We start from the raw sequence: 25564 nt of genomic DNA, 5'->3' as shown, positions 1-25564 counted from the left end.
GACTTATCTAAAATACTAATAATATCATCAACAAAATGAAATAGGCAATGACAAGATGCATCATAAAAAAACAGTAAAATATACTTTGGTTTGTATGGTTAACATTCTAGTTTTCTTTAAGATAACTGTAACCTCATGTGTCTCCTTTATATAATTTTCAGGTTAGAAAAAATGAAATAAACACCACATAGGAAAAAACAGTATTTATTACTCTATATTATAAGTTACATGATTAAAGACCTGAAGGGACTTTTACACAGATGCAGTCTGGTCTTTGTCACAACCTACAGTGCTAATGCATGTCTTCAATTCTTAATAATATTCTTTCACATAAATACTTTGACCTGGGTATTTAAAACCTTAAATTCAGTGTATTTCTCACATTGTAAAGGTACATACACTTTGATAAATCTTCAGTGTATAAATTGACATTCCAAACAGGATAGGTCCCCGGTTTCTCCAGTGAAAAACAACTAAAACAAGTCTTGTCTGCTTAGTCTGGGTCTGTTTTACAATCTGTGATACATATTAAAAACACTGCAAAATAAGAAATAAGACATGTAAAATAACCAGTGTATCTGAAACACATGAATGGGACAGCACATTGACATTTCAGTAGTATCATATTCCACTTTTTTTTGTCCCAGAGATAAAAAAGAAAAGTCTGATTGTTTTTTAAAACTTCCAGTCTGATGGAGTGTCCTGCAACTGAATTGTGTAAACATTTGCATTTTAGTGGTGTGATCTGAAATAAATATAGGAGGCCGCTGGCAGAGACGATTCTGAGAATAATTTGGTTTTAATGCTGTGAGGTCAGTAGTAGTGCACATGTGGCCTGTCCGGCTCTCATAGGGACTCACAGCATAGACATAAATAACACACTTAAGACTCACAGAGACACACAAACAGTACCTGTGGAATTTGCATGACTAAAAGACGAAAGTGCACCAATTTCCTGAAAATTAAAAATGCATAAAGTGATTTATGACAGTGTTAGTGTAAAGGAGAGCATACATATACTGAACACTGAGGAGGTATACTATGGTGAACAAGAGGATCTGCATGGGGAACCATTGATTAAAAGAAATCAGATACTGCTCTGCAGTAATAGAATGCTAAATGGGGAACGTTGACAAGCATCGTGTCTGACACATGCAGAAATGTTTCCTCAAAGGTCGGAAAGTATAACAACACAGAATTCTGTTAACATAAGTCTTTGATTTTGTTTGCACCAAAACGGAAAATAGGTATAAAAGGTTCAACCACCTAAAACATCACCAATATTTTAAAGTAACTGAAAATAAACGTGTATATATACATAAATACCACATTAAAAAGCTGTTCATATGCAGTAGTTATACTTGGCAAGGGAGGGTGTGCCCTTAAGGGAAAAGAAGATGGACAAAGGACATGCTGTGGCAATATAAAAATAAACACAAAACAGTTTATCATTCAGATTCCTTGAGTTAGTGTACATTTAAAAGATTAAAAACATTACTTCTGTATCAATAATCTGCCTCGTATTTCAGATACAGTGTAAGTAGTATTGGCTGCTGGAAAAGATGAAGTTTTATCTGAATGTCATTTGTACCAGCTTATCTGGACCGGAGCAATGTTCAGTCCCATGGCAGGTATGTTAGTCACCGGCTGCTTTGAGATCAGAAAACTTTCTAACAATTTAACAGTAGCAACAAGCTGCTTGTGTTTTGTGACAAACTGAATCTAGTCAGTATGTCGGCCAAAGTGTTGGTGCAGTATGACAACACTGGCAGCTGTGACATTGCACCATTCACTTCAAGCAAAATGCATACTGGTAAATTATTCCCAAATGTCTTGCAAAGCTGTTTTTAACCAGTGAAACAAAAAAAATGTGTTCAATGGTTAATAATACAGAAGACCTGAGGTTTACAACAGCTTATGGGGTGAACTCCAGGCAATGTTCCAAAGTCTAAATCACGTGTGGAAAGGTGCCCTAATACTTGAACGTCTCAACACTCCTCTTTAAAAGCTGACAGGCTGAATTTACACCGGCTGTCTCTACTGCTTTGTACATGCTTACATGGTTATTAGCATACAACTAAACCACACTGCTGTAGCAGAACCAGATGGATTATTTGCTTTGAAGAGTTTCTAAGAAGCGCCTGTGTGCTACTGACGTGCACAGAGAAATCTACACGATAGCCTTACAAACACCCATACTGAATATTAACAAGATCGGATCATTTAAATAGCAGAATAGGTAAAAATAACTTAAAACAACCCTTACTGTTACAAAGACAATAGTTTCTGTTCATTAACTATTAAGCAACTGTGTTTAAAGAGACTTTGATAGAATATCAGCAACTGATATTTAACATGTTAACTGGTTCATTATATATCCTGTTATTGATTGCATACAAGTACAGAGGAAATCCAAGGATCTTTGTTAGTATGGAGTGTAGAGAGGAAAAAGGTTCAGGTAGGGCAGCAGTAGCTGAGGAGGACAAGACAGAAAAGGTGCTCTTGGTAGTTTGGCTGGGTAAGCGAGGTAGGGTTTGTCAGAAACCAAGTGGCTTTGAAAGTGGCAGGAGTGTTTATGGAATAATATTTTACAACGTGCCACTCTCTCCTCTATCTTACTTTGTGCGTTCTGTGCTCTGAAGAAGGCCTAACGCCTTTGTATGAACAGTCTGAAGCCGGGTCTTCTTCAGTGCTCTTTCTCAGTGCTTGGCTGATGTAGCTCAGACTTTTATGTCCTCTTGGATGCTGAGCTGGGACAGGGTCTTTTTAATGCGCAGGGCTGTTAAGCGGGCCGCCCCATTTGCATACCAACACTCCCTCATGATTTTACCCATAACCCGCAAAGCCTGGAACAGCACGAGAAGAAAAAGAGGACTGAGATCTGGTCATGACACAATGAAGACACAGAAATGTTACAGCTTGGGCTTATTTACAGGTGTACACATTTTTAACAAACAGTCTCCTTACCCACACTTAAGCTTTCATGCTGTGACTGCTAATCATCTTTATAATACGAAGCAATATTTTTTCCATCAAAAAACACGTAATCAAGATATTCAGTGTCTTGCTGGAAAAAAAATTAACCATATTTCTATGATAAGATTACAAATATCAGATATCTCAACCATGTTGAGGTTTCCAGGACAGCTACATTATTTGTTTGCCAGGGACAATAAGTGTGGGCACCGTTACATTAAAGAGAGATGCAACGGACTCAATGTGTATAGAAGTTTTAGCCAAATGTATTTTGTAGACAGACGAGTTATTAAATAATGTCCTTATCCTAATTCTCTTTGAGCTTACCACAATTACAGTGGTTAGCGCTATGTAGTTTTTATTGTTCAGTTTATGAAATAAAAAGTAACTATGCATTAATGTTGCTGTTAATATTGTATTTTTTTCAATACTATACAGAGACTCTACATCTTTCCAAAAAAGAAAAAAAAATATACAACTGTATTTAACATCATCATCAGCATCTGCATTCAGCTGTATAAAACTAACAGATCAAACAGACAGTATTTTCACATATTTTTGTTTGACTGATGACTGGTGGTTTTTTAATGACACCATCTCACTGCACTTCACTTCTTTTCATAACTGTCACTACCAGTAGTTTGTGTACTATGGGTACTTAAGACTCCTTTGACCAATGCTGCAGCACTGATTTCAACCCTAAAACTATAAAAATAAACGGAGAACTAAATGTAATAAACTGGTAGTCTTTTGCAGTATCTTAAACAGCACTTTGCATTTTCGTACCTCGTAGCTCTGCCACCAGTTTGGGATATTGGGTCGTAGCTTTTGGTCACACACCACCTTCCTCATCTCCTCTATAGACGGGTCAGAAGGGACCAGGTCATAGTAGGGTAGCTGGTACTCCTCATGGATACCTGATAGCACAGGGCAGTGTGGAGGTGAGACCAGCACTGCGATCGCAGAGATTAAGAAAAAACAAACAACACAGGTCAAGTAACACGTGAAAAACACAGGAGAGTCTAACCTCCACTGTTACAACGGCGTGCAATCTCCCAGTAGACCAGCCCCAAAGCATAGATATCAGCGCATTTGAATGAGTCGAAGTGTCTCATGTTGATGCTCTCGTCCAGAACCTCTGGAGCCATGTACCTGAGAGGCAGACAAACAATAGCACATTGTAGTGACGGATGTTCTGAGAAATTGTCAGAAGATATCTGTGAGGGAAGAAGGTAAAAGCTAGATCACAGTCTGCAAGTACTTTCACACACAGACCTCTTTGTGCCAACCCTTTGGTTGGGGGCGATGTCAATGGTATCCGTTGCAGAGTCGTGACGGACAGCCAAACCCAGGTCAGCGATGGCACAAGTGCAGTTCTTCTTCACAAGGATGTTCTTGGACTTCAGATCCCGGTGGGCTATACCTGGCTTTCCTGACGAGACAAAGTACAAAGAGTTTGCGTGTTACTGACGTGAGACAGTGATGCATTAGGAAGGCTGATTTAAAAGGTCAATGAAATAATCAACTGAACTTTTAATTTTTCATGACAGATAATGAAGAAAAGAAGCAGATAAAGTATTACAACTACTTGTAAGATGGCCAGTAATAAACAGATGTGACTTCCCTATTTTATAAGAATAAAAGCTGCTTGATGCATCAGCTTTAATATGATGCTACTTCTTGTTGTGACTACTGTGGTCAGGCATACCTGGATTAATCTGTGTGTTCAATAATGAAAGACAGGAAATAAAGGAGCTGTCTTGAGTTCAGGAAGTAGTGGGGCTGTGCATAGAGCCCATTCACTTGGCTAAAATGAATGTGACTGTTTACTGTTGCAAAAAAGCTTAATTCGTAATTCACATTTATAAACTTAATCAATCACCACATGAAAATTTCACTGGCCTCTACACCTGACAGGCAATACATCATCCAGAGTAGGCTCTAATCATCACATTCCATTGATGGATGGAAAATAATCCTGTGCACCATCACCACTTTAAATCAACTGGTTTACTCAGAGTAACACCGTGGCAAACAGTTTCTGTGTATTTATTCATTAATTTATACCAACAGTTAATCAAACACCACGACTGCAGACCTCTGTTTTGGAGTCTAAACTGTCATTCTCAAGTCATACAACCTTTTTTTTTGATAATGTTGATCATCAAGTGTATATAAATACCAATAAGTGTAGTGTTACATAGAATTGACTCTTATCTTCAGTTACATTGCCAGAGTCAAACTAATCTGACAGCCTGTTGGGAATAAGGAGCAGGGTGATGAGTGACTCATCCTCCCAGAGTGGACAGGTGTGTAAGATAAAGAGTTTAACAACAGAAAAAAGAGAAAGAGAAAACTGACACTGATGAAAGTTAAAGTGATATGATAATTGCTTTGGACCCAGTTGGGATGGAATTATTGACAATAACACAAAGAGGATAAGATTAACTAATCATTTACTCTCTTGTATTGAATACTCTGATGTCTTCATTTTATACAAACTGAAAATAAGTAACCGAAGATATCATACAGATATTTTATGAGTTGCAATATTATAGCTTTTCACGACATTTATTCTAATTCTACACAGTGTTGCATTTCCATGTGATGACTCAACATAAGAGCTTTGGGTCAGGCTGTGGGTGGGGGAAGAGATGTTACACAACAAACACAATAAGTGCTCAGAAGGTTTAATTCGAACTTAACTTTTTAATTTATGATGAAGATGAAAATGTTATTTTCAGTGTACTATAATTGATAAGGATTTTTCAAAATTACACAATCAGAAATCTGTTTTTGGAGCTAGTGCTGGTGACATTTACTCAGGCCTTGAAGTATTTAAATAGTATTTATTAAGTATTTATTACTGTGGATATACTCCACTGTGGTTCAACTACCGAAACTGAGGAATAAATACAAATGTGCCTTTATTAAAAAAGATTACCTTGTGTTCCAAGAATTTCCATGTGTAGATGTGCAAGGCCACTGGCAGCTGACAGCGCCAGTTTGATCATTCCTTCAGTAGTAACAGAGTAGCGGTTCAGGTAGTCAAACAGAGAGCCATGCTCATGGTAGTCTGACACAAGCCACAGCTGGGTCCATGTGCCGTTATCTGAGCAAAAGACAAATGAACATATGCGAGACAAAGAAGAGTTGATCAACATACTTCAAAATGCCAGAAGGTTAAACAGTAGAAAAATAGAGCAAATAAAACGGTGATACAGAGACAGAACACACAAAGCAAACACTGGCTCTAGAGAGGTGTAATGGAGGGATGTGCAGTTGATTTTTCACTTAAATGCAACTAAGATTAAATTCTTTCACAAGGAGAAGACATAAGGTTTAGGGTTAAAAGTATATACCTTTGTTGTCAGCAGCTATAAAGCCCAAAATGTTCTCGTGGCGGAGCATGATGGTTTGATAGATTTCAGCCTCACGGAACCAGGAGCGCTCTTCTCTGGATGAAAAGATCTTCACTGCCACATCACCGCCCCTCCATCTTCCCCGCCACACTTCTCCGAAGCGCCCCTTGCCAATTATCTCTTGAAGGACAATGGTTCTGGCCACGGTCCGCTGGACAAACAGCGGCAACCCTGATCAGACAAGACAAGAGAACAGTTATCAGGAGACTTTTTACTCATTTGATCTAAAAATGACATAAGACACAACACGTGTCAATCTGCAGCTGCACTGTCATGGTGCCACTGACCAGATCCTGAACCAGATGTAGACAGATCGTAAATGAGGTCCTGCAGGGTCCTGTCTTTAGCCAAGTAGAGGTGGTCACAGGAGGGATCCTCCACCTCCAGTCTCTGTCTGTGGCTGTAGGCCCTCTGGTGGTACTGGAACATGAACACACCCACTAGCAGCAGCAGGCAGAGCAGAAACAGTGGCCCAGCAATCACAGCTACCAGTTCCACCAGCCCCCAGGTCCCCCCTGGACCGTAGCCTCCTCCTAGTTCTGACTGAGTTGTCACTAGAAAGAAACAAATGTGAAATGATTTGTGCAGCAGGGCACATAGTAGACTGACTACTCCAATAAGAGCTGCTTCATTTGGCTAAGATGACAGTTTATAGCTTCTGGTTACACAGTCAATTAAAAAAATGAAGTCACCATCTGATTTTGCAACAGTTTGAACTGATTATAACACTTACTTCACAAAACCATTCTTGATTTTCCACTCTAAAAGCTTTCGTTGGAATAATCAACAAGGAGAAGTGTGAAAATTACATTAACAGTAATTTAATACTGTAAATGGTGTACTTATTGTCTCTCACTCATGCTCATATGATCTAACACTGCTTTGTGTTTGCTTTAACTCCACCCTCAGTTTGGACAAACTGGTTATTACCAACATTATGATTGGACTCACGAGCATAAATTACTCTGATATATTCATTTCCTGTGTTGGGGAAACTACTTTACAAGCATAAATGTCCAGACAACAAGCACTTAAATGTGCAGGAGACTTTCGTGACCAATTTTTCATCAGATCTGTAAAACCTCAGTCATAGCCTAAGTATCACGAATCTGTATGTCTTTCTGTGATTACTCACCTGAATCTCTTGCATTATGGTGGACAATTTCGAAGTGCCATCCACCATAAACAAACCATGTGTTTACAAACAGAGCTGGGAGGTAACAAGGGCATCTTCAGAATTTTGTCGCCACGTGCATTGTGGGAAACGCTGTTTCGCTCCGCTGTCTGGTAGCGGCAGCTGCTAGAGACACGAAGCGGAAACATCAGGAGGTCCCTTCCCCTCTATGCATATTCCTCCAGCCATTTCCGCGCGTTTGTTTCATCCATATAATATCATATGGTTGCGCTGCCGCTGTCAGGCAGCGGCGCAAGCCTCCATTTCCCACAATGAACGTCGCACCAAAATTCTGAAGATGCCCGAGTTACCTCCCAGCTCTGGATGTAAACACATGGTTTGTTTATGGTGGATGGCACTTCAAAATTGTTCACTGTAATGCAAGAGATTCAGGTGAGTAATCACAGATAAACTTACAGATTCATGATACTTAGGCTATGACTGAGGTTTTACAGATCTGATGAAAAATTGGTCACGAAAGTCTCCAGCACCTTTAAGTACTTCAAAATACAACAAAGATATCCTGATGCTAAATACAGATATTAAATACAATACACAAAAAAGCCAGATGCTAGCAAAAGTGCCATTTGGTTGAATGTTATTCAAGGTTAATTTTCAATTAAAAAATTAAGAAAGCATGAATAGATTGAACCTTTTTAATAATGGATCTGTATTTTAGTCAGACACAATGGCAAATACATATAAATAAAATGAATACAAAATTCACGATTTTTTATGTCCTACAATTGTGTGTAGGTTCAATAGCTAACAAAAAATTGTTTAACTACTTAAATCATATTGCAAATATGAATGTAGTTACATTGCCAGACAGCAAAATGTTTTTCAACTAATTTAATTAGATGTGATTCATACTGTAAGTGAAAAGCCTTGACAACTCTTAATTTTTAACTTGACCTTCCCACTTTCGATAAAAATATCAATATGACTCTCCAATAATGATGCCCCAGTTGTAAAACTCTGGCCCAATACCAACTGAAGATAATGATTTTTGCGATAGCTGATGTGAATAACAATCATGTTTCTGTTCATACTTGTTCTTCCTTTTGTGCAAATTAAACAAAGACAGCTTTATCGGAAAAAAAAAACCTGAAAGGTTTTGGAGTCTTTAATTCCTTTGTCACTATGTCTTAGAATGATCACTCCTTCAATCACAGATATGTATGTTACAACCTTTTACGTACAAAAAACTAAACATCGGCCACGGCCTCCTGTAAACATGATCTTATTTGCCAATGACAGTAAATAAGGCCAATATTGACAGATAACAATATTATTCAGGCTACATACTGGTACATCTCTACTCTCTGCATGACTACTTCATCAGTGACACTGCACAGTTCTCACCAGATGGTACTTTGAGGTCGATGCTGTTGCAGTAGTCTGTGTAGCAGCAGTGGATGTTGAGCAGGCCCTCTGCACTGAGGCAGTAGAACGGCTGTCCAGGGGGGACAAGTTTGTCCTGTGTGATGCATGTTCGGATGTGCTGCTCTTGGCCGTCAATCAGTGAAGTGGAAGCAACACAGGCTCCGTCGGTCTCGCACTGAGAACCCGTCTTCTCACACTGGGCAATTGTGCAGTTACACCAAAGAGCTGCAAAGACAACAGTGCCAAGAAAAACAAATCAGAAAACTGAAATTTGGTCTGGCGGCACTTAAAATGTTTAATGCATGAGCAGCACAGGATTGTTTTTTCACCTGTACACCTCCTGTGCTGTAGAGGGCAGTAAAAAAATAGCAATACACAAAACTTATGTTTAGACTTGCAATAATTATGGGGCTTCCCAGTGAATTTAACCAAGAAATATTAAGAAAAATAATCTCTGTAGTACTACCTTGTATTGCGGGTTTGTAGCATGTGAGGGGACACTTTTTAGTGAGTAAAATATTGGAACACAAGTATTAAAACTGTCAACTTTCACATGGGTGATGTCTTTCAAAAATACAAATAGAGGGGTAAAGGAAGAGACTGAAGATGGTTTGGTTTTGTCAGGAAATCAATGAAGCATTAGATGTGGGTGGTGTTGTGGTGGCTTTACAGGGATGGGTGGAGAGTTTATGTGAGGCCAGTAGACGGGCTGTGTAGGAGTATGGATTAAATGACCGGTTGTGACTGTTATTAAACTATCAACACAGTGAGACTTCCTCTTTGAAACAGAATAACTTTATTAAGACACAGGCGTGATGTGACATTCCAGTAAATCTGATAAAGCCCACAGTGGTTTTCTTATTTAAAAAAAAATGGACCATCCTGGACTTGGTACTGCTTTGTTGTTTGTAAGAAAACACACACAGATAAAGCAAAGTTTCTGTGTCATCTATGACAAACAGATGAAATATAGCATTGACGTGTTACAACATATTTTTTGTGGCACTGACTCAGACAAAGCCAACACCTACATGACAGATGTTGGCATTCAAATACGAGAAACAAAGCAGTCAAAGAGGAAATGAGGAAGAGATGCTGTCTAAACAAGAAATTAGAATGACATACAGAGAATTTCCTATTACCTAACCCTTCATATTTCCATGAAGGACAGTAAATGTTTCAGAACAGTCGCCTTGAAAACACAAAAATATTTAATAAAATAGATAGTAAATGTCAATTTCCCTCCTGTAGTTGCTACAACTTCCTGTGTAACCAGAGTGACACATCAGCCTAAGAAAGTATTTTTGAAGATAATAAAATCAGCAGAACTATGTGCACAATGCAGAGCCAGTGAGTTGTGTGATAAAAGGTTTATTTTGCATTAGATGGGTTCCTATAATAGATGACAAATGGCAGAGACAGAAAAATGAGACAGAACAGTTTAACAATGTCAAAGGAGTGAAAAGTCAACATCTGTTATAAACATTGTAAGAATTAGATTTTTCCTTGACAAATATCTGGCAGAAGACACAAGTGTTCTCTTTGTCGAGGCAATTAATCAAATCTACCTGTGAAATTATATGCACACAAGAGGCTGTAAATTAAAGTGTGTGTATGGTGATTATATAGATCTGAGTGAAACTGAGCAGAACGATGGAAGTTAAAAGTTTAAGTAACTTAAACTTAAATTGAGTTGTAAAAAAAATGCACATTCCAAAATCTTCTGTGTATTTCCCTGATAGCCAAGTAAACATAGGCTACTATAATCACAATACTGTCTACAATGACCGCAACATGATTTTTTCACTAAATTATGTAGGAATTTGTGCAAATTCAATGAAGCCAAAATAATCTGTAAATCAATGACAAAAAGAACTAATTTTCTAAACAGCATGTAATGTATAAATCAGTAACAGGAGTCTAGAAAGAAGATATTAATGTTCAATAACAGAATATTAGAGGATCATGTTGAAGGGAATTTACACAAAAAAATCACAAGACTCTAAAAATTGTTTCCAGAACTGTATATAAAATGATGACACAATAGAACTCTGTCATTTATTATGCAGTGGAACAGTAATAATTAATTCATATGACTGCCTTTTTATTGTACTTATGAGATTTCTGCATCAATACACAAATATGATAACCTGTTTTTCCCGTCTATATCAATTCATTAAATGTGACTCAAACATTCACATCTGGTTTAACAACTTGTGTCAGTGTACTAGATTTTGAAAGAATCTACACTTGCTTTTAGGTAGAGCTACATTTTAATGATTTAGTATTTAGTAATTTAACCTTTGCATCGATAACTGTTGGTTATATTAAAATCAACTGGCTTCAAATTCTGAATAACTAGGGTCTAATTTACTCATTAGTACGAACACTGAACATTACCCTCATACCGCGACACTTTATTAATCTAGAGGAACTACGTATTATCCGTATTTATAGCTACATTGTGAGGATTGTCATTCCCATTTAGCGCATACATGAAAACGAAAGCTAATGTTTTTTTGTTTTTGTTTTTTTTAACATACTTGAGCACTAATAATATGTGTTTATGGCTTCAGTTCCTAACATTAACGACCAGTCAGGCATCTCTGGATTTAATACTATGAACCTGACATGCCTTGAAAATAAAAATAGGCGAAAATATACAGCTAAGTCAGCCGTCGTGTAAAAAACAAGTGCATTAAAACATGTTTTACTGTGAAGGTGAACATCACATTACAGTCCATGCTACCTTCGCACACATAATAACACGACTAGCCTGACTAGCTTAACAACAGACAGACACACAGATAGACAGACGGTCAGAGTGTGGTTCATACCGTCCACTAGAAACATTTCCTAATAACACCCAGGTCTGAATAAATCAAAGCTGACCCGGTTTCCTGTCTACGGTTCAATTCTGTTTGTCGTCCGCTCCGGGCTAGCTAACCTAGCTAACGTCAGCTAGCAGCTAACTTAGCAGTCGACAGTCTCGATGATGGTATGGAAGCGGAGCTGAGCACATGAACAAAACAAACAATAAGTTACTCACCGTCACAGGCTCTGCTGTAGAGGACAGTCTGGACAACCGCCACCAAATAAATCCGTAGGTTAGCCATGATCAATAAGTTCCCGGTGCATCGCATTAACACGTTTAGTTAGCTAACGTTAGATGTGGCGAAGCGTGATGATGACAGCTAACTAAGACAGTCAGTGCACACAGTTTACTAACACCACCACCAGCTGGCAGCAGCACACCCTGGCACAGGAAAAACTGGTGACAAGTCTATCTATACGAAAAACAAACACATCTCAGCTCATCTTTTCTCATTCTTTTTCTTCTCAGACAACAGCTCAGATAGTATGTAATTGTCTAAAATAACATTTCACTGGCAAAGTTCAACCTGACCTCACGTTCCAGTAAATTTATTGTGCATTGTGTGATTATGAAACAAACTGGAGGAACATTGAAGGATAGGAGCAGTGAAGTTCACATTTTCTTCCACTGATTTTCTGTAAATTGAGCTGCATGTAAACCTGGGATGTCAGAGCAAAAGTCATTGTAGTTGATGATTGATATTAACCCTTTCATACATAGTGGTCACTACAGTGGACAGCTATTCTACAGCTGTTCTCTTGTACATTCATGGATTTTGTTGCTTAAGTTTCATATCAGCCAACACAGTGGATACTTATTCACCATCCCATACTCTGCAATTCATACTGTTACTGTAAATTTGCTGTTCTAGATAAACCTGATCTGCACTAACATGTTAGAGTGTAAATCAATTTCTTGTTATTGTTATTAGATTGTACTTAACAGTTTTTTTTAAAAGAAAAAGTTTTTTTTTTTTTTTTGTATATTATCTCCATAAAGTGAGTAATGACTAGTGTTAGAGTATGTTAAAATGTGAGAAAACATCAGATTTGCCGCCTTAAAATGTTTTTATTTCATAGTTTTCATTCAATATATCAGTAAATACATTTCTTTGCTTCAGAATTAAATGCACAGTGTCCAGCTGAGTAGACCTTTTTGCAACTCCATGAATAATAGGTTCATAATAAAAATTTCAGTCGCTTTGTATTTTTAATGCCCAGAGGAATAAAAACACTCAGGAAAAAACAAAATCTTGATTAAGGCTCTTATAATTCATGCATGAAAGGGTTAATACTGATCAACTCAATAATTAATCATTGCAGCTTACATGCAATTTTGTCTTTATGCCTGTCCCAATTTTTATTCTTGGTTGCCTTAAGCCCAGATGTTGAAGTCCCATAATTTAATTTTTGGTTTCTTTCAGGGGCTGCAGAATAAGATGAAAACCTCTGACACACAGGCAACCTATTCTAACCCTGGTAGGTTGTGCCAGTGTGTCAGCATACTCTATTTTTAGTCTATTTACACTTCATGCAATTGTTGAGCACTTCTAGTGTTTATTTTGAGTCCTGTTTGTGAGGGCTGAGGGTGAGCTGAAACAGAAAAGATGCAGACCACAAAATTAGAACGCCTTCACCTTATGCATAGTAATTAGGGCGACCAGATCCCAAGAAACCAGAAGGGGGGGCCAAAAAATATTGTTTGTGTGAGACAATGTGGAACATATTATGCTGAGAAGTAGTCTTAAATGCCACAAACAATAGATTATGCCGGCTACAGGTGGTTCAGCATCTGAGGGATTTAACAAATGTATTAAAGGTTCTATCCAAACATTCCTCTTCCGTTAATATTGATTTAAAATGGGCTGTGGACTAGTATAATGATTTCTCCAAGGTAATTGTCTCTACATTGCAATAAAACTTCCGTCTTAACTAATGTAACAATGCTGAGTTTTTGTGAAATAGTAAAAAGAAACCATAACAACGCAGCCTTAGCCCTCCAGAAAGTTAGAGAAAACATGGAAAATTTGGTATAGTTTGATTGTAACAAAAATTTATGGAGTAAGGAAAAGTGTTTTTATGGATTACATTGGCCAGCTTACCCAGCAGTAACCATGAGTAAATGCATAAAGAATAATAGAAAGCTAAAGTCTCACAGATTTGTCATTGTCTGCTCACACTCATACATTCATATAAAAAATGACAATGTGGGATATTATCTCAATATGCAGGACATGGGACATGGGGATAAAAATGCGCAGTGCATTTAATGGGAAACCAGTCATCCTAAAAGTCATTTGACCCATTAATAATGTTAGTGATGAACTCATTACTGCAGTTTTAAAGTTTATTAGATTTATTAAAATTAACCGACTCCATTCACTGCCTTACATTTAGCCTAATCTCACTCAAATGACTGCAAATCCAAGCACTCACAGAGTTAATAAAAGTAGATCATATGAATATGTTATTGGCAATATCAGAAGATGGCATTGAAAGTTAGAAATAAACCAAATGCTCCATATTGAAGTATAGCAGCTATGAAACATACAGTACATACAAAACAGCTGATACTCGCTGTTTACAAATGATCATTTACTAGAACCCAGACAGATAATAATCATACTACAAATATTACATCTATGTGTTTCTATATTTACATCATGTACAAGTAATGGATATATATATATACACTATGAGACTGTGTACCTTTAAATGAATGATGAGGTAGATACAAATACTGCAGCACCTGTTGCATTAAATTATTAGGCTACACAATAATTAACATGATCATAGCATTGTATGTTCTTGCTTTTTAGTTTCTGCATATTATACATTTTGAGCATATTATAGAAAAATAAACTTCAGCTCCATGTTGTTGTCGTCCTCCTCTGTCATTCAGTCATGGGTATTTTCCCATCTTTTCTCATATTCTGCCATATCTCTTCAGATTGTCGATTTGCAAGATATGATGTTTCAAGTATCAAACCCTGAGTTTAATACATGTTGCTCTAATGAAGGGATGATCTCTTTGGTTGACTCCGAGGAGCTGCTTTTTAACCCTTACTTTTAGCTTTTTTACGGTCTTTTTCTTTCTTTTTCTCCTTTTTCTCCTTTTTCTCTTTGTCTTTCCCCTTCTCTTTTTCTTTCTCTTTCTCCCTCTTTTTCTCTTCCCTGATCTCCTTGTACTTCCACTTTGGTGGTTCCAGGAAGGTCTTATCTTTCTTCCTCTTCTTGTCTTTTTTCGGTGTTGCCTCTGTGGGCCTACTGATACTGATTTGGGGGATGCAGCCTGAGGGGAATACACTGTTTCTTCTGGCCATACTGCGAGGAATAAAAGTAGAGGTAACCTTGGTTGAGGCCAATGAGAGGATGCTGCCCCGCCTCTCAGTGTTGGCACAGCACTGTGTGGCGATGGACTCTGAGGACGGGATGGAAGGACTGATGTGAGACACAGAGCTGATGCTGTGGCACACTGATGTTTCCTCTAAGTCCTGCTCGGGGTGCTTCTTCACCAGCTCTGGCACTGCATATCTCCTCTTCCCAACAGCAGGGGGACTTGTCGGGCAGAGCGGGCGGCACCCAGTTGAAATCAGAGGACTGTGAACACTGGTGGTTATGCGTACCATGTGGTCCAGGACTCCATTATCTTCAGGGTCACGCGGAAATCTGAATCCAAAGGTGTTTTTGATCCGCTGGGTAATTTTTTCCCTGGCGCTTTTCTCAGCTATGGCCTTGGCCACTTTCTCTTTGAGCTCTGGCCACTCAGGGACAAAACTCTCACAGAACTGCTCAGCTTTTGGCCGCAACATAAGCCGTCGAATTCGGAACAAGGTGTCGTAGCGGCCTGTCTTCAGTGCCCAGTCCTTCGCACATTTTCCTTTTGTGGTATCTGTTGCATGTATATCAGCCCCTGGAAAACATTTAAATTTACAAATGAGCAAGATATTCAACTTCTGTTTTATTTTGTTGTATTTTTTGGGGGAATCTGCAAACCCACAGTCATTTTGACTTGGTGCAGGAAAAGCACAGGTTTTAATAGTAATGTTAGCAAAGGCCCCATTACAGTTTACAGGTAAATACAAGTTCATTCTGAATGTTATTATCAATGACTGATTATGCCTGTGCATTGTCCTATGCATATTTCTCCAAATTATAAACCTAACCAGAGGGGCCACAGTGAACAGTACAATTTGGTCAGTTTTGTGCAATAATAGTTATTAAACCATCTAACTATATTTAGGAGATTTTCAACATTGCATCTGTTAAATACCAGAATTTATTAATAATCCACATTTTAAATAATGTGATTTGCATAAGATTCTGACAAGGTCTAATGAGAAGTGCAACACTCCATTCATTAGAGAAGAAAATGTATAAATTCACAGACCACATGGTTCCTGTTGTGTTAGTTTTAATCAGTATCAAACACTGAGGGCTTAAGGGGCCCAGTGTAGAGTCAGAAGAGTTCACACTTCAGGTGCAGAGTAGAATAAACAGCTGGGTGATATGGCTAAAAAAAATCACAAGGAAAATGTTCATATTAGTTGATACTGATGAATAGTATGATTGGTTCTGCAACTAATAGTTATTTTTGATGGACGAATTGTCATTTAATTTAATAGTCAGCATTCATTGGTTCACTGTCAAGGCTCTAATTATGATAAATGTCAATTTTTTTTTTTTTTTTTTAATCACATTTTTCAGTTTTTGCTCTTGAGTTAGAAACCAGATGTTAATTTGCCTTGTGAAATTCTTTATTGTCAGAATATGACAAAAACTTGACAAACAGCAGAATATTGGACAAAATCTAGAGGCAAACAATTATAATAATGAAATAGTTTTTTTCATAAAATGAAGTAAAACAACAGAATATTTTTAGCTGCAGTGTAAACTAAACAGACCATAAAAACGATGTTTATTGTCATTTTACAGAGTTCATGTCATTCCATGAGTGTTTTATATTCTAAAAGTTTACAGCCACAGGACTAGATGCTAAATTATATCTGTCCTGTGGTTGTAAATGCTTTACAATACTAGGATGTTCCTATTATTTTTTGTGTTCTAAGCATCCATTCACAACATTCTAGGTCTGGGCAGACTTTACTGGATGGTCAAACACTGCGCAAGTTACAATAAATGTAAAATACAGTTATTTATTTCGGTGTTTCACTAATGTAGAAGAAAATGTAGTGAGCATGCTCTAATTTTAAACACTGTTCAGCCTAATAATAGTAGTGCAACTGGCTAATCTACAACCAGCCTGCAGGACTAGTAAATCACAGATTACTGCAGGGTGCGTTAAGATGCACTAATGTCCTCAGAATGATCCCTTAAACAGGTCTGGCGTCACAAGCACACTACCTTGCCAACAGAGTTAGCTCTCTTCAAATAAGGAAAGATAAACTCTGGGGTCAAATGCTGTCATTAACAGTGCTATAATTATAAGGGAACTAGTTAATGAGCTAATGTCATGTTTCAAAAAAGATCCAGTTATATCATAGCTCCTATATGAGGAGAACCACGTCAAAGACCATATACACTAGTTGGGAAAAAAAACATTATAGATACACTGATTGGATGCTGGCAAGATTCAGATATGTAACATTCCACAAAAATATACATATTCAGTCAAATACATTAAATGAATGTCTAATTAAAGTGCTTTTTAAGACTCATGTAACAGGAAATTAGTTGTAAAAGTAAAAAACTTAACAGAGATCAGAACTGTGTCCTTACCAGCCATGATGAGGGCAGCTACAACATCATTGCGACCAGTCATGGCAGCTTTGATGAGGGCTGTGAAACCTCGACAATCCCTGATTTCAGTGTCTATCCCAGGAAAGTAGTTTAGGAGGTACAAGACTGTGTTGACGTGACCTGGAGATAAGGACAGGATTCAGAAATTACATCGTTAGCATATCAGAGCAGTAGTTTAAGCAAAAAAATTAGATTTATTGGTTTTATTGCTAAAAATCAATACATTTGACTAAATGAAGGGTAGCTCAGATAGAAAGATATAGTTTTTATATTTACAATTTCTAGAAAAAAGAAATTCAATTAAGTAATATCTTTGTGCACGTTTTGTTTTCAGTATGAAGGTGTGACTGACCTGCTTGAGATGCTATCATAAGTGCTGTGTTGCCTTCATTGTCCTGGTGGTTGATGTCTATAAAGGGACAGTTGTGAAGCCCATAAACAATATCCACAAAACCTTTGCAGCAAGCCAGCATCAGGCCATTCTGTTGGGGGAAATCACCAATAAGGATCAGTGTCTACAGATACATGAAACATCTCACCATTTCTTAGCTTTGATTGAAGGTTTCTGTTTGAGCATCTTACCCAACCGTTGATATCCACCTCCATGACCTCCTCTCTTGTGACTCCTCTCTCCATAACTTTTTGTAAAGACACAAGTTCATTACGAGCACACGCTTCATAAAGTGTTTTGACTTGACCCCCATTTGCTCTTTTTGGTATGTAGTTTGGGAGCACGGAGTCATCGGAGAGGATGCTGTCTGAATCAGAGTCGCTCCCTGACAGTGATGTTTCATCATCATCAGGACCGGAGCCCAGGTGGGGGTCATCTGCTGCAGTAGCCATCTTCCAGCTCAAAAAGACCCGACAGCAGAACAGGTGAGGTCTTTATCCCGAGGCTACATCTACGCAAAAATCAAAATGAGAAATATGAATCTGTAGTATCAAAGCTGCAGTCCAGTGTAGAGAAATTAATCTTTTTTTCCTAATAAAACCAAGCAAGTCATTGTTTTCAAACTCAACATCCAGATTCACCACAGCTCCTGAAAGGTTTGGTTATTGACAGACTGACAAACGTTACCGTGAGCCTGTCAGTCGGGGATTATGAGTCTGTTACCTGTGTGTTGTGGAGTGGGTGGGGTTGTATGAGCTCAGTAGGCCTTTTCTTGTTGAGTAACTGGATCAGCATCTAAAAGCCCTGCAGAACATGCAGGAGGGCTAAATGAGGAACAACCCACCTAAGAATAACCTCTGACACACGTGCACCATGTCAACCCGTGTTTTGACTCTATTACTATTTTCTAATGTCAATGCACTCATCAGTTCTGTTTCGTTTTTCCTCTAGAATATTTTGATTGTGCTAAGATGCCAAATGTTAATTAAAATGGTCATTTGAACCTAAACAGGCTCATAGTGTATAAATACTCCTTATCTACCATAGGACATGGACAGTGCTCTTCCATGATATTAATACGGTTAAAACTAAAGACACAAATCACCTTTGAAGTATTCATGATAGGAAGTGTGTCTTGTACAGTACTTCCAATGCACCACAGACTGTTTTAAAAGCCCACGATAATTTCTTGAAACTAAAATGGAGAAGTAAAACACAGAGGCAGAACTGCAACCATCATGTTGCCATTAGGAAATAATGTGTGTGCATCAACATAACTATAGTCAAACTAACTAAAACACATGCACATGGGTGTAAAGGCTCTAAACTTACCCCTAATGTAGTCAATTTGTTGTCAATATGAATGCGTCCACGTGCTGGTGGGTGTAAGTCACACGTCTGTGACTTTTAACTTCCTCCAACACTCCCACTGCGTTTTCAGCACATTTGAGAGGTCACAGTTTCCTTCAGAGCCTGTAAATATGCACAAATTGGCATGATGACATAAAACTGAGAGGAGGAGTCTTTACAGACATATACTGTGCTTAGCTCATCCCACTTAAAACAGCTTTATGAAGAGGATTAGTTAGTGCTTTAGGTCTTTTCAACTTTCAACACCAACACAGCCAACTACAGTACCTGTTGCCAACACGACTGTGTTTTACTGTTGAGATGAAGACAGTGCCCCAAAGTATTTTTAGTATTTGTATTGTCTGTTTTTTTTTTTTTTAAATAGAAAGAATTTCATCTGACTGACACAGAATGGTGTAAAACATGACAGATATACTATAGCAGAGAGTACAGAAGAGAAAAACTGGAGGACAGTTACATTTTAGCACCAATCAATATACTTTTTTTTTTTTTTACATCTCCAGAACCACACAATGTTTTGTTCTCAGGTCACACATAAGTCACTGATCTAATTGTATTTGTATTAAATGTTAACTAATCTGTTTAAACTAGTGTAATCTAATTAATTGTTGAGACTCACCAGCACAGACTATCAGAAATGACAATCGTACAGAATGGCAAACGAGGCCTGGTGATAGTATTTCTCGGCTTAACCACAGGATGGTAGTCTCTCACACTGTTCATAAGCTGCAGTCTCAGACCCCAGCCTTTGTAATTTACCAATGATAAAGTAAAACTAAATAACCTCTAACACATGATTACTCTCATGAATTGGAAAGTGCAAACTATTTTTAGAGGATGTCACTTTTTGCCACCGTTGCAGGATTTCAGTGCAGTCATGTATACAAATAGAAACCAGAATTAAAGTTTATTGCTCATAAAAATAAAGGTAGGAAAGTCCATACATACTTGTGTGCTGTATCATTTGAAGTCTGTGGTAAAAAAAAAAAAAAAAAAAAAAAAAAAAAAAAAAAAGAAAGAGCACATTTTCACAACTTTTTCCAGAGCTCCTTTGAAAGTTTAAAAGTGTAGCTCTAGGTGTTTTGGGAATGTCCAGACTGTAATGAGCCTTTGGAACAGTGGGACATGACTGGACCTGTCTGGATGTATTGACCCCCCTCTTAACCAAAAGGCCCTGAGGAGGGGTCCCAGTGCAATTGAACAGCTGTCGTAATCTGCCCAGAGGAGAGATTGGCACAAAAAGGTCTTGTGAAAAGCAAACTTTAGTTCTCCTTCTTTTGGGAGTCAGACAGGATGGTACTCAGCCTTTTAACTTACCCACTCTGAGTGTTGATTGAACTTCATTGATTGACTGATTGATTGATTGACTGAAACAAGACACAGCACGTATTCCTAATGAGGGAGACAGGAATGTGACAGATTTCAAAGAGTTTAGGGTGAAGTAAAAAACACATCAGGACAAACTCACGGGGGAGCAGGCACAGCAAGGAAAATGAAGACTTTGTCCAAAAAGCACACGAGGACTGAACATTTTCTCGGACATGTGAATGATAAAATGAGGACCTTTTCTCCACCAGGCCAACACAGCACACCACAGGTAAACTAAAATGACCAACTTAACCCATAAAGACCCAAACAGCCACGGATGACCAAAACTATCTACTGATCTAAAATGTTTAATAATGTCTGATCCACTAATCCTATCAATACATGTAAATAATTTGTGTTAAATGCAGTTTGTCATCCTTTCATGGTCATCAGATATGACCTGTTTGGACGTTCAGAGGCTCCGTAGTGAACATGGAAACATTGTCATCTTTTACAACATTGATTCACCAGTAAAACCCGTGGAGTTGGAGCAATAACAGTGGATGGACACATTTGGTTTATGTTCAGTTAATGATATATTTTGCTGAAAAAGTCACTTTTTCTTCAGTTTTCTCAGTTTTTGATGTAATAACCCTCAACTTTAATCTGAGCTTTTATGAGCATCTGCATGACCAGTATATTAAATACAGGAAAATACCTGATGTTCACTGAAAAATGCAGAGTACAGTGGATAATGTCATAACAAATAGTGATGATTCACTTAAGAAAAGTTAAAAATAGAGAAAAAATATTTTGGAGCTGCCACAGAAGTAGCACTGGGTCTTTATGGGTTGAATACTTGCAAATATTAACCAGATCTCTTTTAATCACTGTGTGCACTCACAAAGGCTGAAACAGTCTGAAGCAGGGGTGTCAGCTCTTTTTAGTTCAGGGACCACATACAGCCCAATTTGATCTGAGGCGGGCTGGACCAGTAAAACAATAGGGTGATAACCTATGATTCCTTTCTGCTTTCTTGTTTTTGTGCAAAAAGTAAAAGAGCAGTTATAGTGTCATCTTATTTTTACATCTTACAGATTGCAGTGCATCTACAAAGGCACAAAACATGTAGTAACAGGAATAATAGTGTTGAAATTCTACTTACTTTTCTTAAGAAATTTCAGGTTCTTTACAGTTGTTTAGATTTTTCACTTTTTTATGTAAAAGGACAGTTTATAAATGTAAACACTTTCATCGTATAGTTTCTTTTTTCACACCAAAACAAAGAGATAATTTTGGAGTTGTCATTATTATGTTTATCCAATTTTAACACAGTGGATAAATGATTCAAATGCAAATTAAATAAATAAGCAGCAGATCTCTTCTCCAGTGTCCTCTGCTGTATTATTCTCTTCTATATATTTGGTGTTGTGGTGTCCTGATCAGTTTTGTCCTCCCAAAGAAATTCCACAGATAAGATAAACGACACTTAAGCTGGAGAAAAAATAGAAAAGAAAGAAGGGTGGAGAGAAGATGAACTGAACTGGAATGAGCTAGAAACCCTGAAGTAGCTTATCATCCTCTATTTATCCTGTCATCGAAACTAGAGATACTGGAAATCATTTTTGTCTTGTTGTATAGAAGATTGTATATCTGTGTCTTAACAGGAGAAACCTTCTCTGTAGCTTCTTTTCTAAATCTTTTTTTAAATCTTTTTTTTTTTTCATAAAAGTTTTTTGGTTTGGGGTGGAGGATGGTGGAGTGTCTGAGGACAGAGAGTGTTGGATACTGAACAAACATTTGTGATACCCCCCCCAGGCAAATTTGTGGTTTTCAAGTAAGTTATTATTATAAAGAAAACTGATTTAACCTCAGTTAAATCATAAGTCATTTTATTAATGCTACATATATTTCATGATTTTGCTAACTTTTTTTTTTTTAGGGATTTTTTATTTTTTTTTTACATTCTCAGCTAAAACCCTTGAAAATATTTCAATGTTTTGTTTTTTTTTTGTTTTACTCAGTTTTACTTTTTTTTGGTGGTGAATGTTCTACTACTAGACTTCTTAAATCTCCTGTTTTTTTCTGTGTCTTTTAAGATATTTTAATTTCACTGATTAAGAACTTGGATTCTGCATATTTTCTTTATTTTGTTGAGAGCCAGTCAGTCAAAGTAAAATATTGAGCAAACAAAGCATTAGATCATAAAATCACACTACAGGTACAAGACATAACAAAGTGTGTTTGTGTCTTTTTATTTCTTTTATGTTATTTTCATTTTGTTGGATCGTATATGTCATTTTTGTCTCATACAAATAATTGGAAACCACAAATAAGGACCAAAAAGGATCTATTAACCAGGGGTAAAAAAAATATTATTTGGCATTTATTGTGACAGTTATTAAATGACTCTTTGGCCTTGGCCCTAATTTAACTTGAATTTAAACATAAACAAATATCAATCTTTTTTTTGTTGAGTATTAAGAATGTCACCTTCCCATCCATGTAATTTCATGTGTTTCTTTTCTGTAAGATTTCAGATCCAATCGGGGATAAACTGTTGTCTGATGAGAAGGACCAGGACATTGGGATGAAGTTCAAGTTGGCCAGAAAATCCAGTGTAGCTGCAGGACATGGAGGTAACATGGGGAGTTTACTGTGTTTATACTGGAGTTTAATGTAGTTCTCATTGTTACCCATAATATGAAGCCGACAAACTAAAAACAATAGCTGCAGACGCTGTAAAACAGCAGCTTTCAAGCCAGAGTTTTGGATGAAGGTGCTTGTCTTTGCACTCAAAACAATGTGAATCAATGTCAGATGTAAAGTATTCACAGCAACGCTAAATACAAAAAGATGTGCACGGTCACATGCACATACTGTAATCCTACACTGTGGAAAGAGAGAGAGAGAGAGAGAGAGAGAGGCTTTTCAGCTCGCTGGGATCATCATTTCAGCTGAGTTTTTAAAAGCTTAACTTGATGTTCAAGAGAGCAGAGCATTTTGATATTTTTATAGCTGTAATCTGTCCTGGTGGATTGAGATGCCAACGTTGTGTTGGTCGACCATTGATGTGTGTGTTTATCTGTTCATGTGTACATAACATGCGTGTCAGATACAGTTTTACACAGCGATTCTCTTTTGTTTTCTTCTTTGACTTTGTGTTTTGGATTCATATGAGCTAGCGCATAAACCTCCTTGAATTATACCATGAGCCTGGACAGCTGTGCTTAGAAGATCATCTAGTCATGAATACTTAATCTTGGCTTTGAGATTAAATCTGCCTGCATCCATCATGTGAGCTCAGTTTGCCAATGGAGGATATTTCCACATGTTGGTTTTTCCACAGCAGTAGAGATGCTTTAGTATCTGTGGTGACAAAGTAGAAAGCAATTGTCTTGTTTTCAGAGCAGTGTGTTTTATCAATTAGAAAAATACATTATGTGATAGATAAGGATGTAAATCTGACAGTGTGAGTAACAGCAAGTACTTTTATTATGGTTTTGGATTCAGCTTCACAGTGGGTTTCTCACATTTGTTATCCTATTTGTGACTTTAAAACTTATGAGGGGGTAGAGGTATGGTTTCACTGTGGGAGGGATGACAGCTCAATATTAGAACGATGACTCGATGATTACTAAATAAACAAACTAACCTGGCAATGCCATCGAACTGACCGCAGATAATCTGAGAATGGATCCATCTGATTGGCCACGTGGTGTAAATTGACAATCCATGTATCCAAGAAATCATCTGAATAGTCAGGTTTCATTACCTCCGCCAAGGAGGTTATGTTTTAGCCGGCGTTGGTTTGTCTGTCTGTCTGTCCATGTGCAAGATAACTCAAAAAGTTATGGACGGATTTGGATGAAAATTTCAGGAAATGTTGATAGCGACACAAGGAACAAATGATTAAAATTTGGTGGTAATGGGGGGGGGGGCACTGATCTGCCTTGGCAGAGGTCTGCGCTCTCTGAGTGCTCTTCTAGTTTATTTATTTATTTATTTATTCATTCATTCATTCACTCACTCGCTCACCTATTTGTATTTAACCAGGTAGGTCAATTGAGAATCCCTTCACATATGCAATGACGACGAGACAGAGTCACATGCAAGACACAAAGTGAAGTAGTTTTTTACACAAAATGTAATAAAAAATACATCACACTATTCAATATATACAACAGCGCTAAACCTCTGTAACAATTACAGACATGTGCAGTTGTAGTTATTGTTACAGGTGTTGAGCAATGACTGGAGAAGTGTTTTTCACATTCATTGTGTTAGGTCTGTGGCACATGGTCAAGATCATTTAGACTTTTGTTTTTGTGAAGAATTGCACAAATCCATGAGTTATCAGTTTATTTGCTGTTTAAAATTAGTCAAATAATCAATTCATTATGGTAGCTCTGTTTTAGTCATTTTGGATGTTTTCTTGTGCATGTCCATGTGCAATAATGATGAAGAAGCACAGTTTTTTCAGTCAACATTAAGGAGGTTAAGCAAAATTTCTGGTTAATTTAAATGTCCTCTCATGAAAAGTTAATTGCTGTTAGTGTGCTTGTTGTGTCTTTGCATAGCTGCAGCTGCTGTGTGTTTGTAAGTATCCCGATAATACACACAGTGCTTAAATCAATGTAAACTAGAAGCACTCGGAGAGCGCAGACCTCCGCCAAGGCTGATCAGTGGCCCCCCCCGTGGGCCCCCCCACCCCCGATCACCACCAAAATTTAATCATTTCTTCCTTATCCCATTTCCAACAAACCTGAAAATTTCATCCAAATCTGTCCATAACTTTTTGAGTTATGTTGCACACTAACGATCAATGCCCCCCCCCGTGGGCCCCCCCACCCCCGATCACCACCAAAATTTAATCATTTCTTCCTCATCCCATTTCCAACA

The 25564-nt window shown here is 37.6% G+C and overlaps 2 protein-coding genes across 4 annotated transcripts; both read right to left on the bottom strand.

Moving 5' to 3' along the window:
• Positions 1 to 188: 188 nt before the first annotated feature.
• Positions 189 to 12184, bottom strand: LOC115419295 (activin receptor type-1B-like). The gene is made up of 9 exons (XM_030133987.1): positions 12008 to 12184; positions 8938 to 9183; positions 6686 to 6952; positions 6339 to 6569; positions 5921 to 6088; positions 4252 to 4408; positions 4004 to 4128; positions 3763 to 3893; positions 189 to 2846 (listed from the first exon to the last, which is right to left on the bottom strand). Exons 1-9 carry the CDS (start codon positions 12099 to 12101, stop codon positions 2721 to 2723), a joined length of 1545 nt encoding a protein of 514 aa, XP_029989847.1. The 5' UTR covers positions 12102 to 12184; the 3' UTR covers positions 189 to 2720.
• A 1981-nt stretch (positions 12185 to 14165) lies between these two features.
• ankrd33ab (ankyrin repeat domain 33Ab) lies at positions 14166 to 19448 on the bottom strand. Of its 3 annotated transcripts, XM_030133998.1 has the most exons (6): positions 19316 to 19400; positions 18707 to 18787; positions 18175 to 18494; positions 17945 to 18074; positions 17572 to 17712; positions 14166 to 15745 (listed from the first exon to the last, which is right to left on the bottom strand). In XM_030133998.1, the coding sequence occupies exons 3-6, from the start codon at positions 18433 to 18435 to the stop codon at positions 14889 to 14891; spliced, it is 1389 nt and encodes a 462-aa protein (XP_029989858.1). In that variant the 5' UTR covers positions 18436 to 18494; positions 18707 to 18787; positions 19316 to 19400; the 3' UTR covers positions 14166 to 14888. The 3 variants fall into 3 exon arrangements, with proteins under 3 accessions (XP_029989858.1, XP_029989857.1, XP_029989856.1); XM_030133997.1 differs by lacking the exon at positions 18707 to 18787 and having other exon boundaries at positions 19316 to 19448; XM_030133996.1 differs by lacking the exons at positions 18707 to 18787; positions 19316 to 19400 and having other exon boundaries at positions 18175 to 18649.
• Positions 19449 to 25564: the final 6116 nt, after the last annotated feature.

This window comes from Sphaeramia orbicularis, chromosome 5, assembly GCF_902148855.1.
Source record: "Sphaeramia orbicularis chromosome 5, fSphaOr1.1, whole genome shotgun sequence".
Lineage (NCBI taxonomy): Eukaryota > Metazoa > Chordata > Actinopteri > Kurtiformes > Apogonidae > Sphaeramia > Sphaeramia orbicularis.
The sequence above is the reverse complement of the archived record's forward strand: the minus strand, read 5'-3'. Positions and strand labels throughout refer to the sequence as shown.

Excerpts from the sequence above, each read along its gene's own strand:
- LOC115419295 (XM_030133987.1), bottom strand. The coding sequence starts at position 12,101 with ATGCGATGCACCGGGAACTTATTGATCATGGCTAACCTACGGATTTAT. Across the intron at positions 6,089-6,338 it reads TATAGCTGCTGACAACAAAG|ATAACGGCACATGGACCCAG; the intron begins GTATATACTTTT and ends TCTTTTGCTCAG. Across the intron at positions 4,409-5,920 it reads GGAAATTCTTGGAACACAAG|GAAAGCCAGGTATAGCCCAC; the intron begins GTAATCTTTTTT and ends TTGTCTCGTCAG.
- ankrd33ab (XM_030133997.1), bottom strand. The coding sequence starts at position 18,435 with ATGGCTACTGCAGCAGATGACCCCCACCTGGGCTCCGGTCCTGATGAT. Across the intron at positions 18,075-18,174 it reads AGGTGGATATCAACGGTTGG|AATGGCCTGATGCTGGCTTG; the intron begins GTAAGATGCTCA and ends TTCCCCCAACAG. Across the intron at positions 15,746-17,571 it reads AGCTGCCCTCATCATGGCTG|GGGCTGATATACATGCAACA; the intron begins GTAAGGACACAG and ends AATGTTTTCCAG.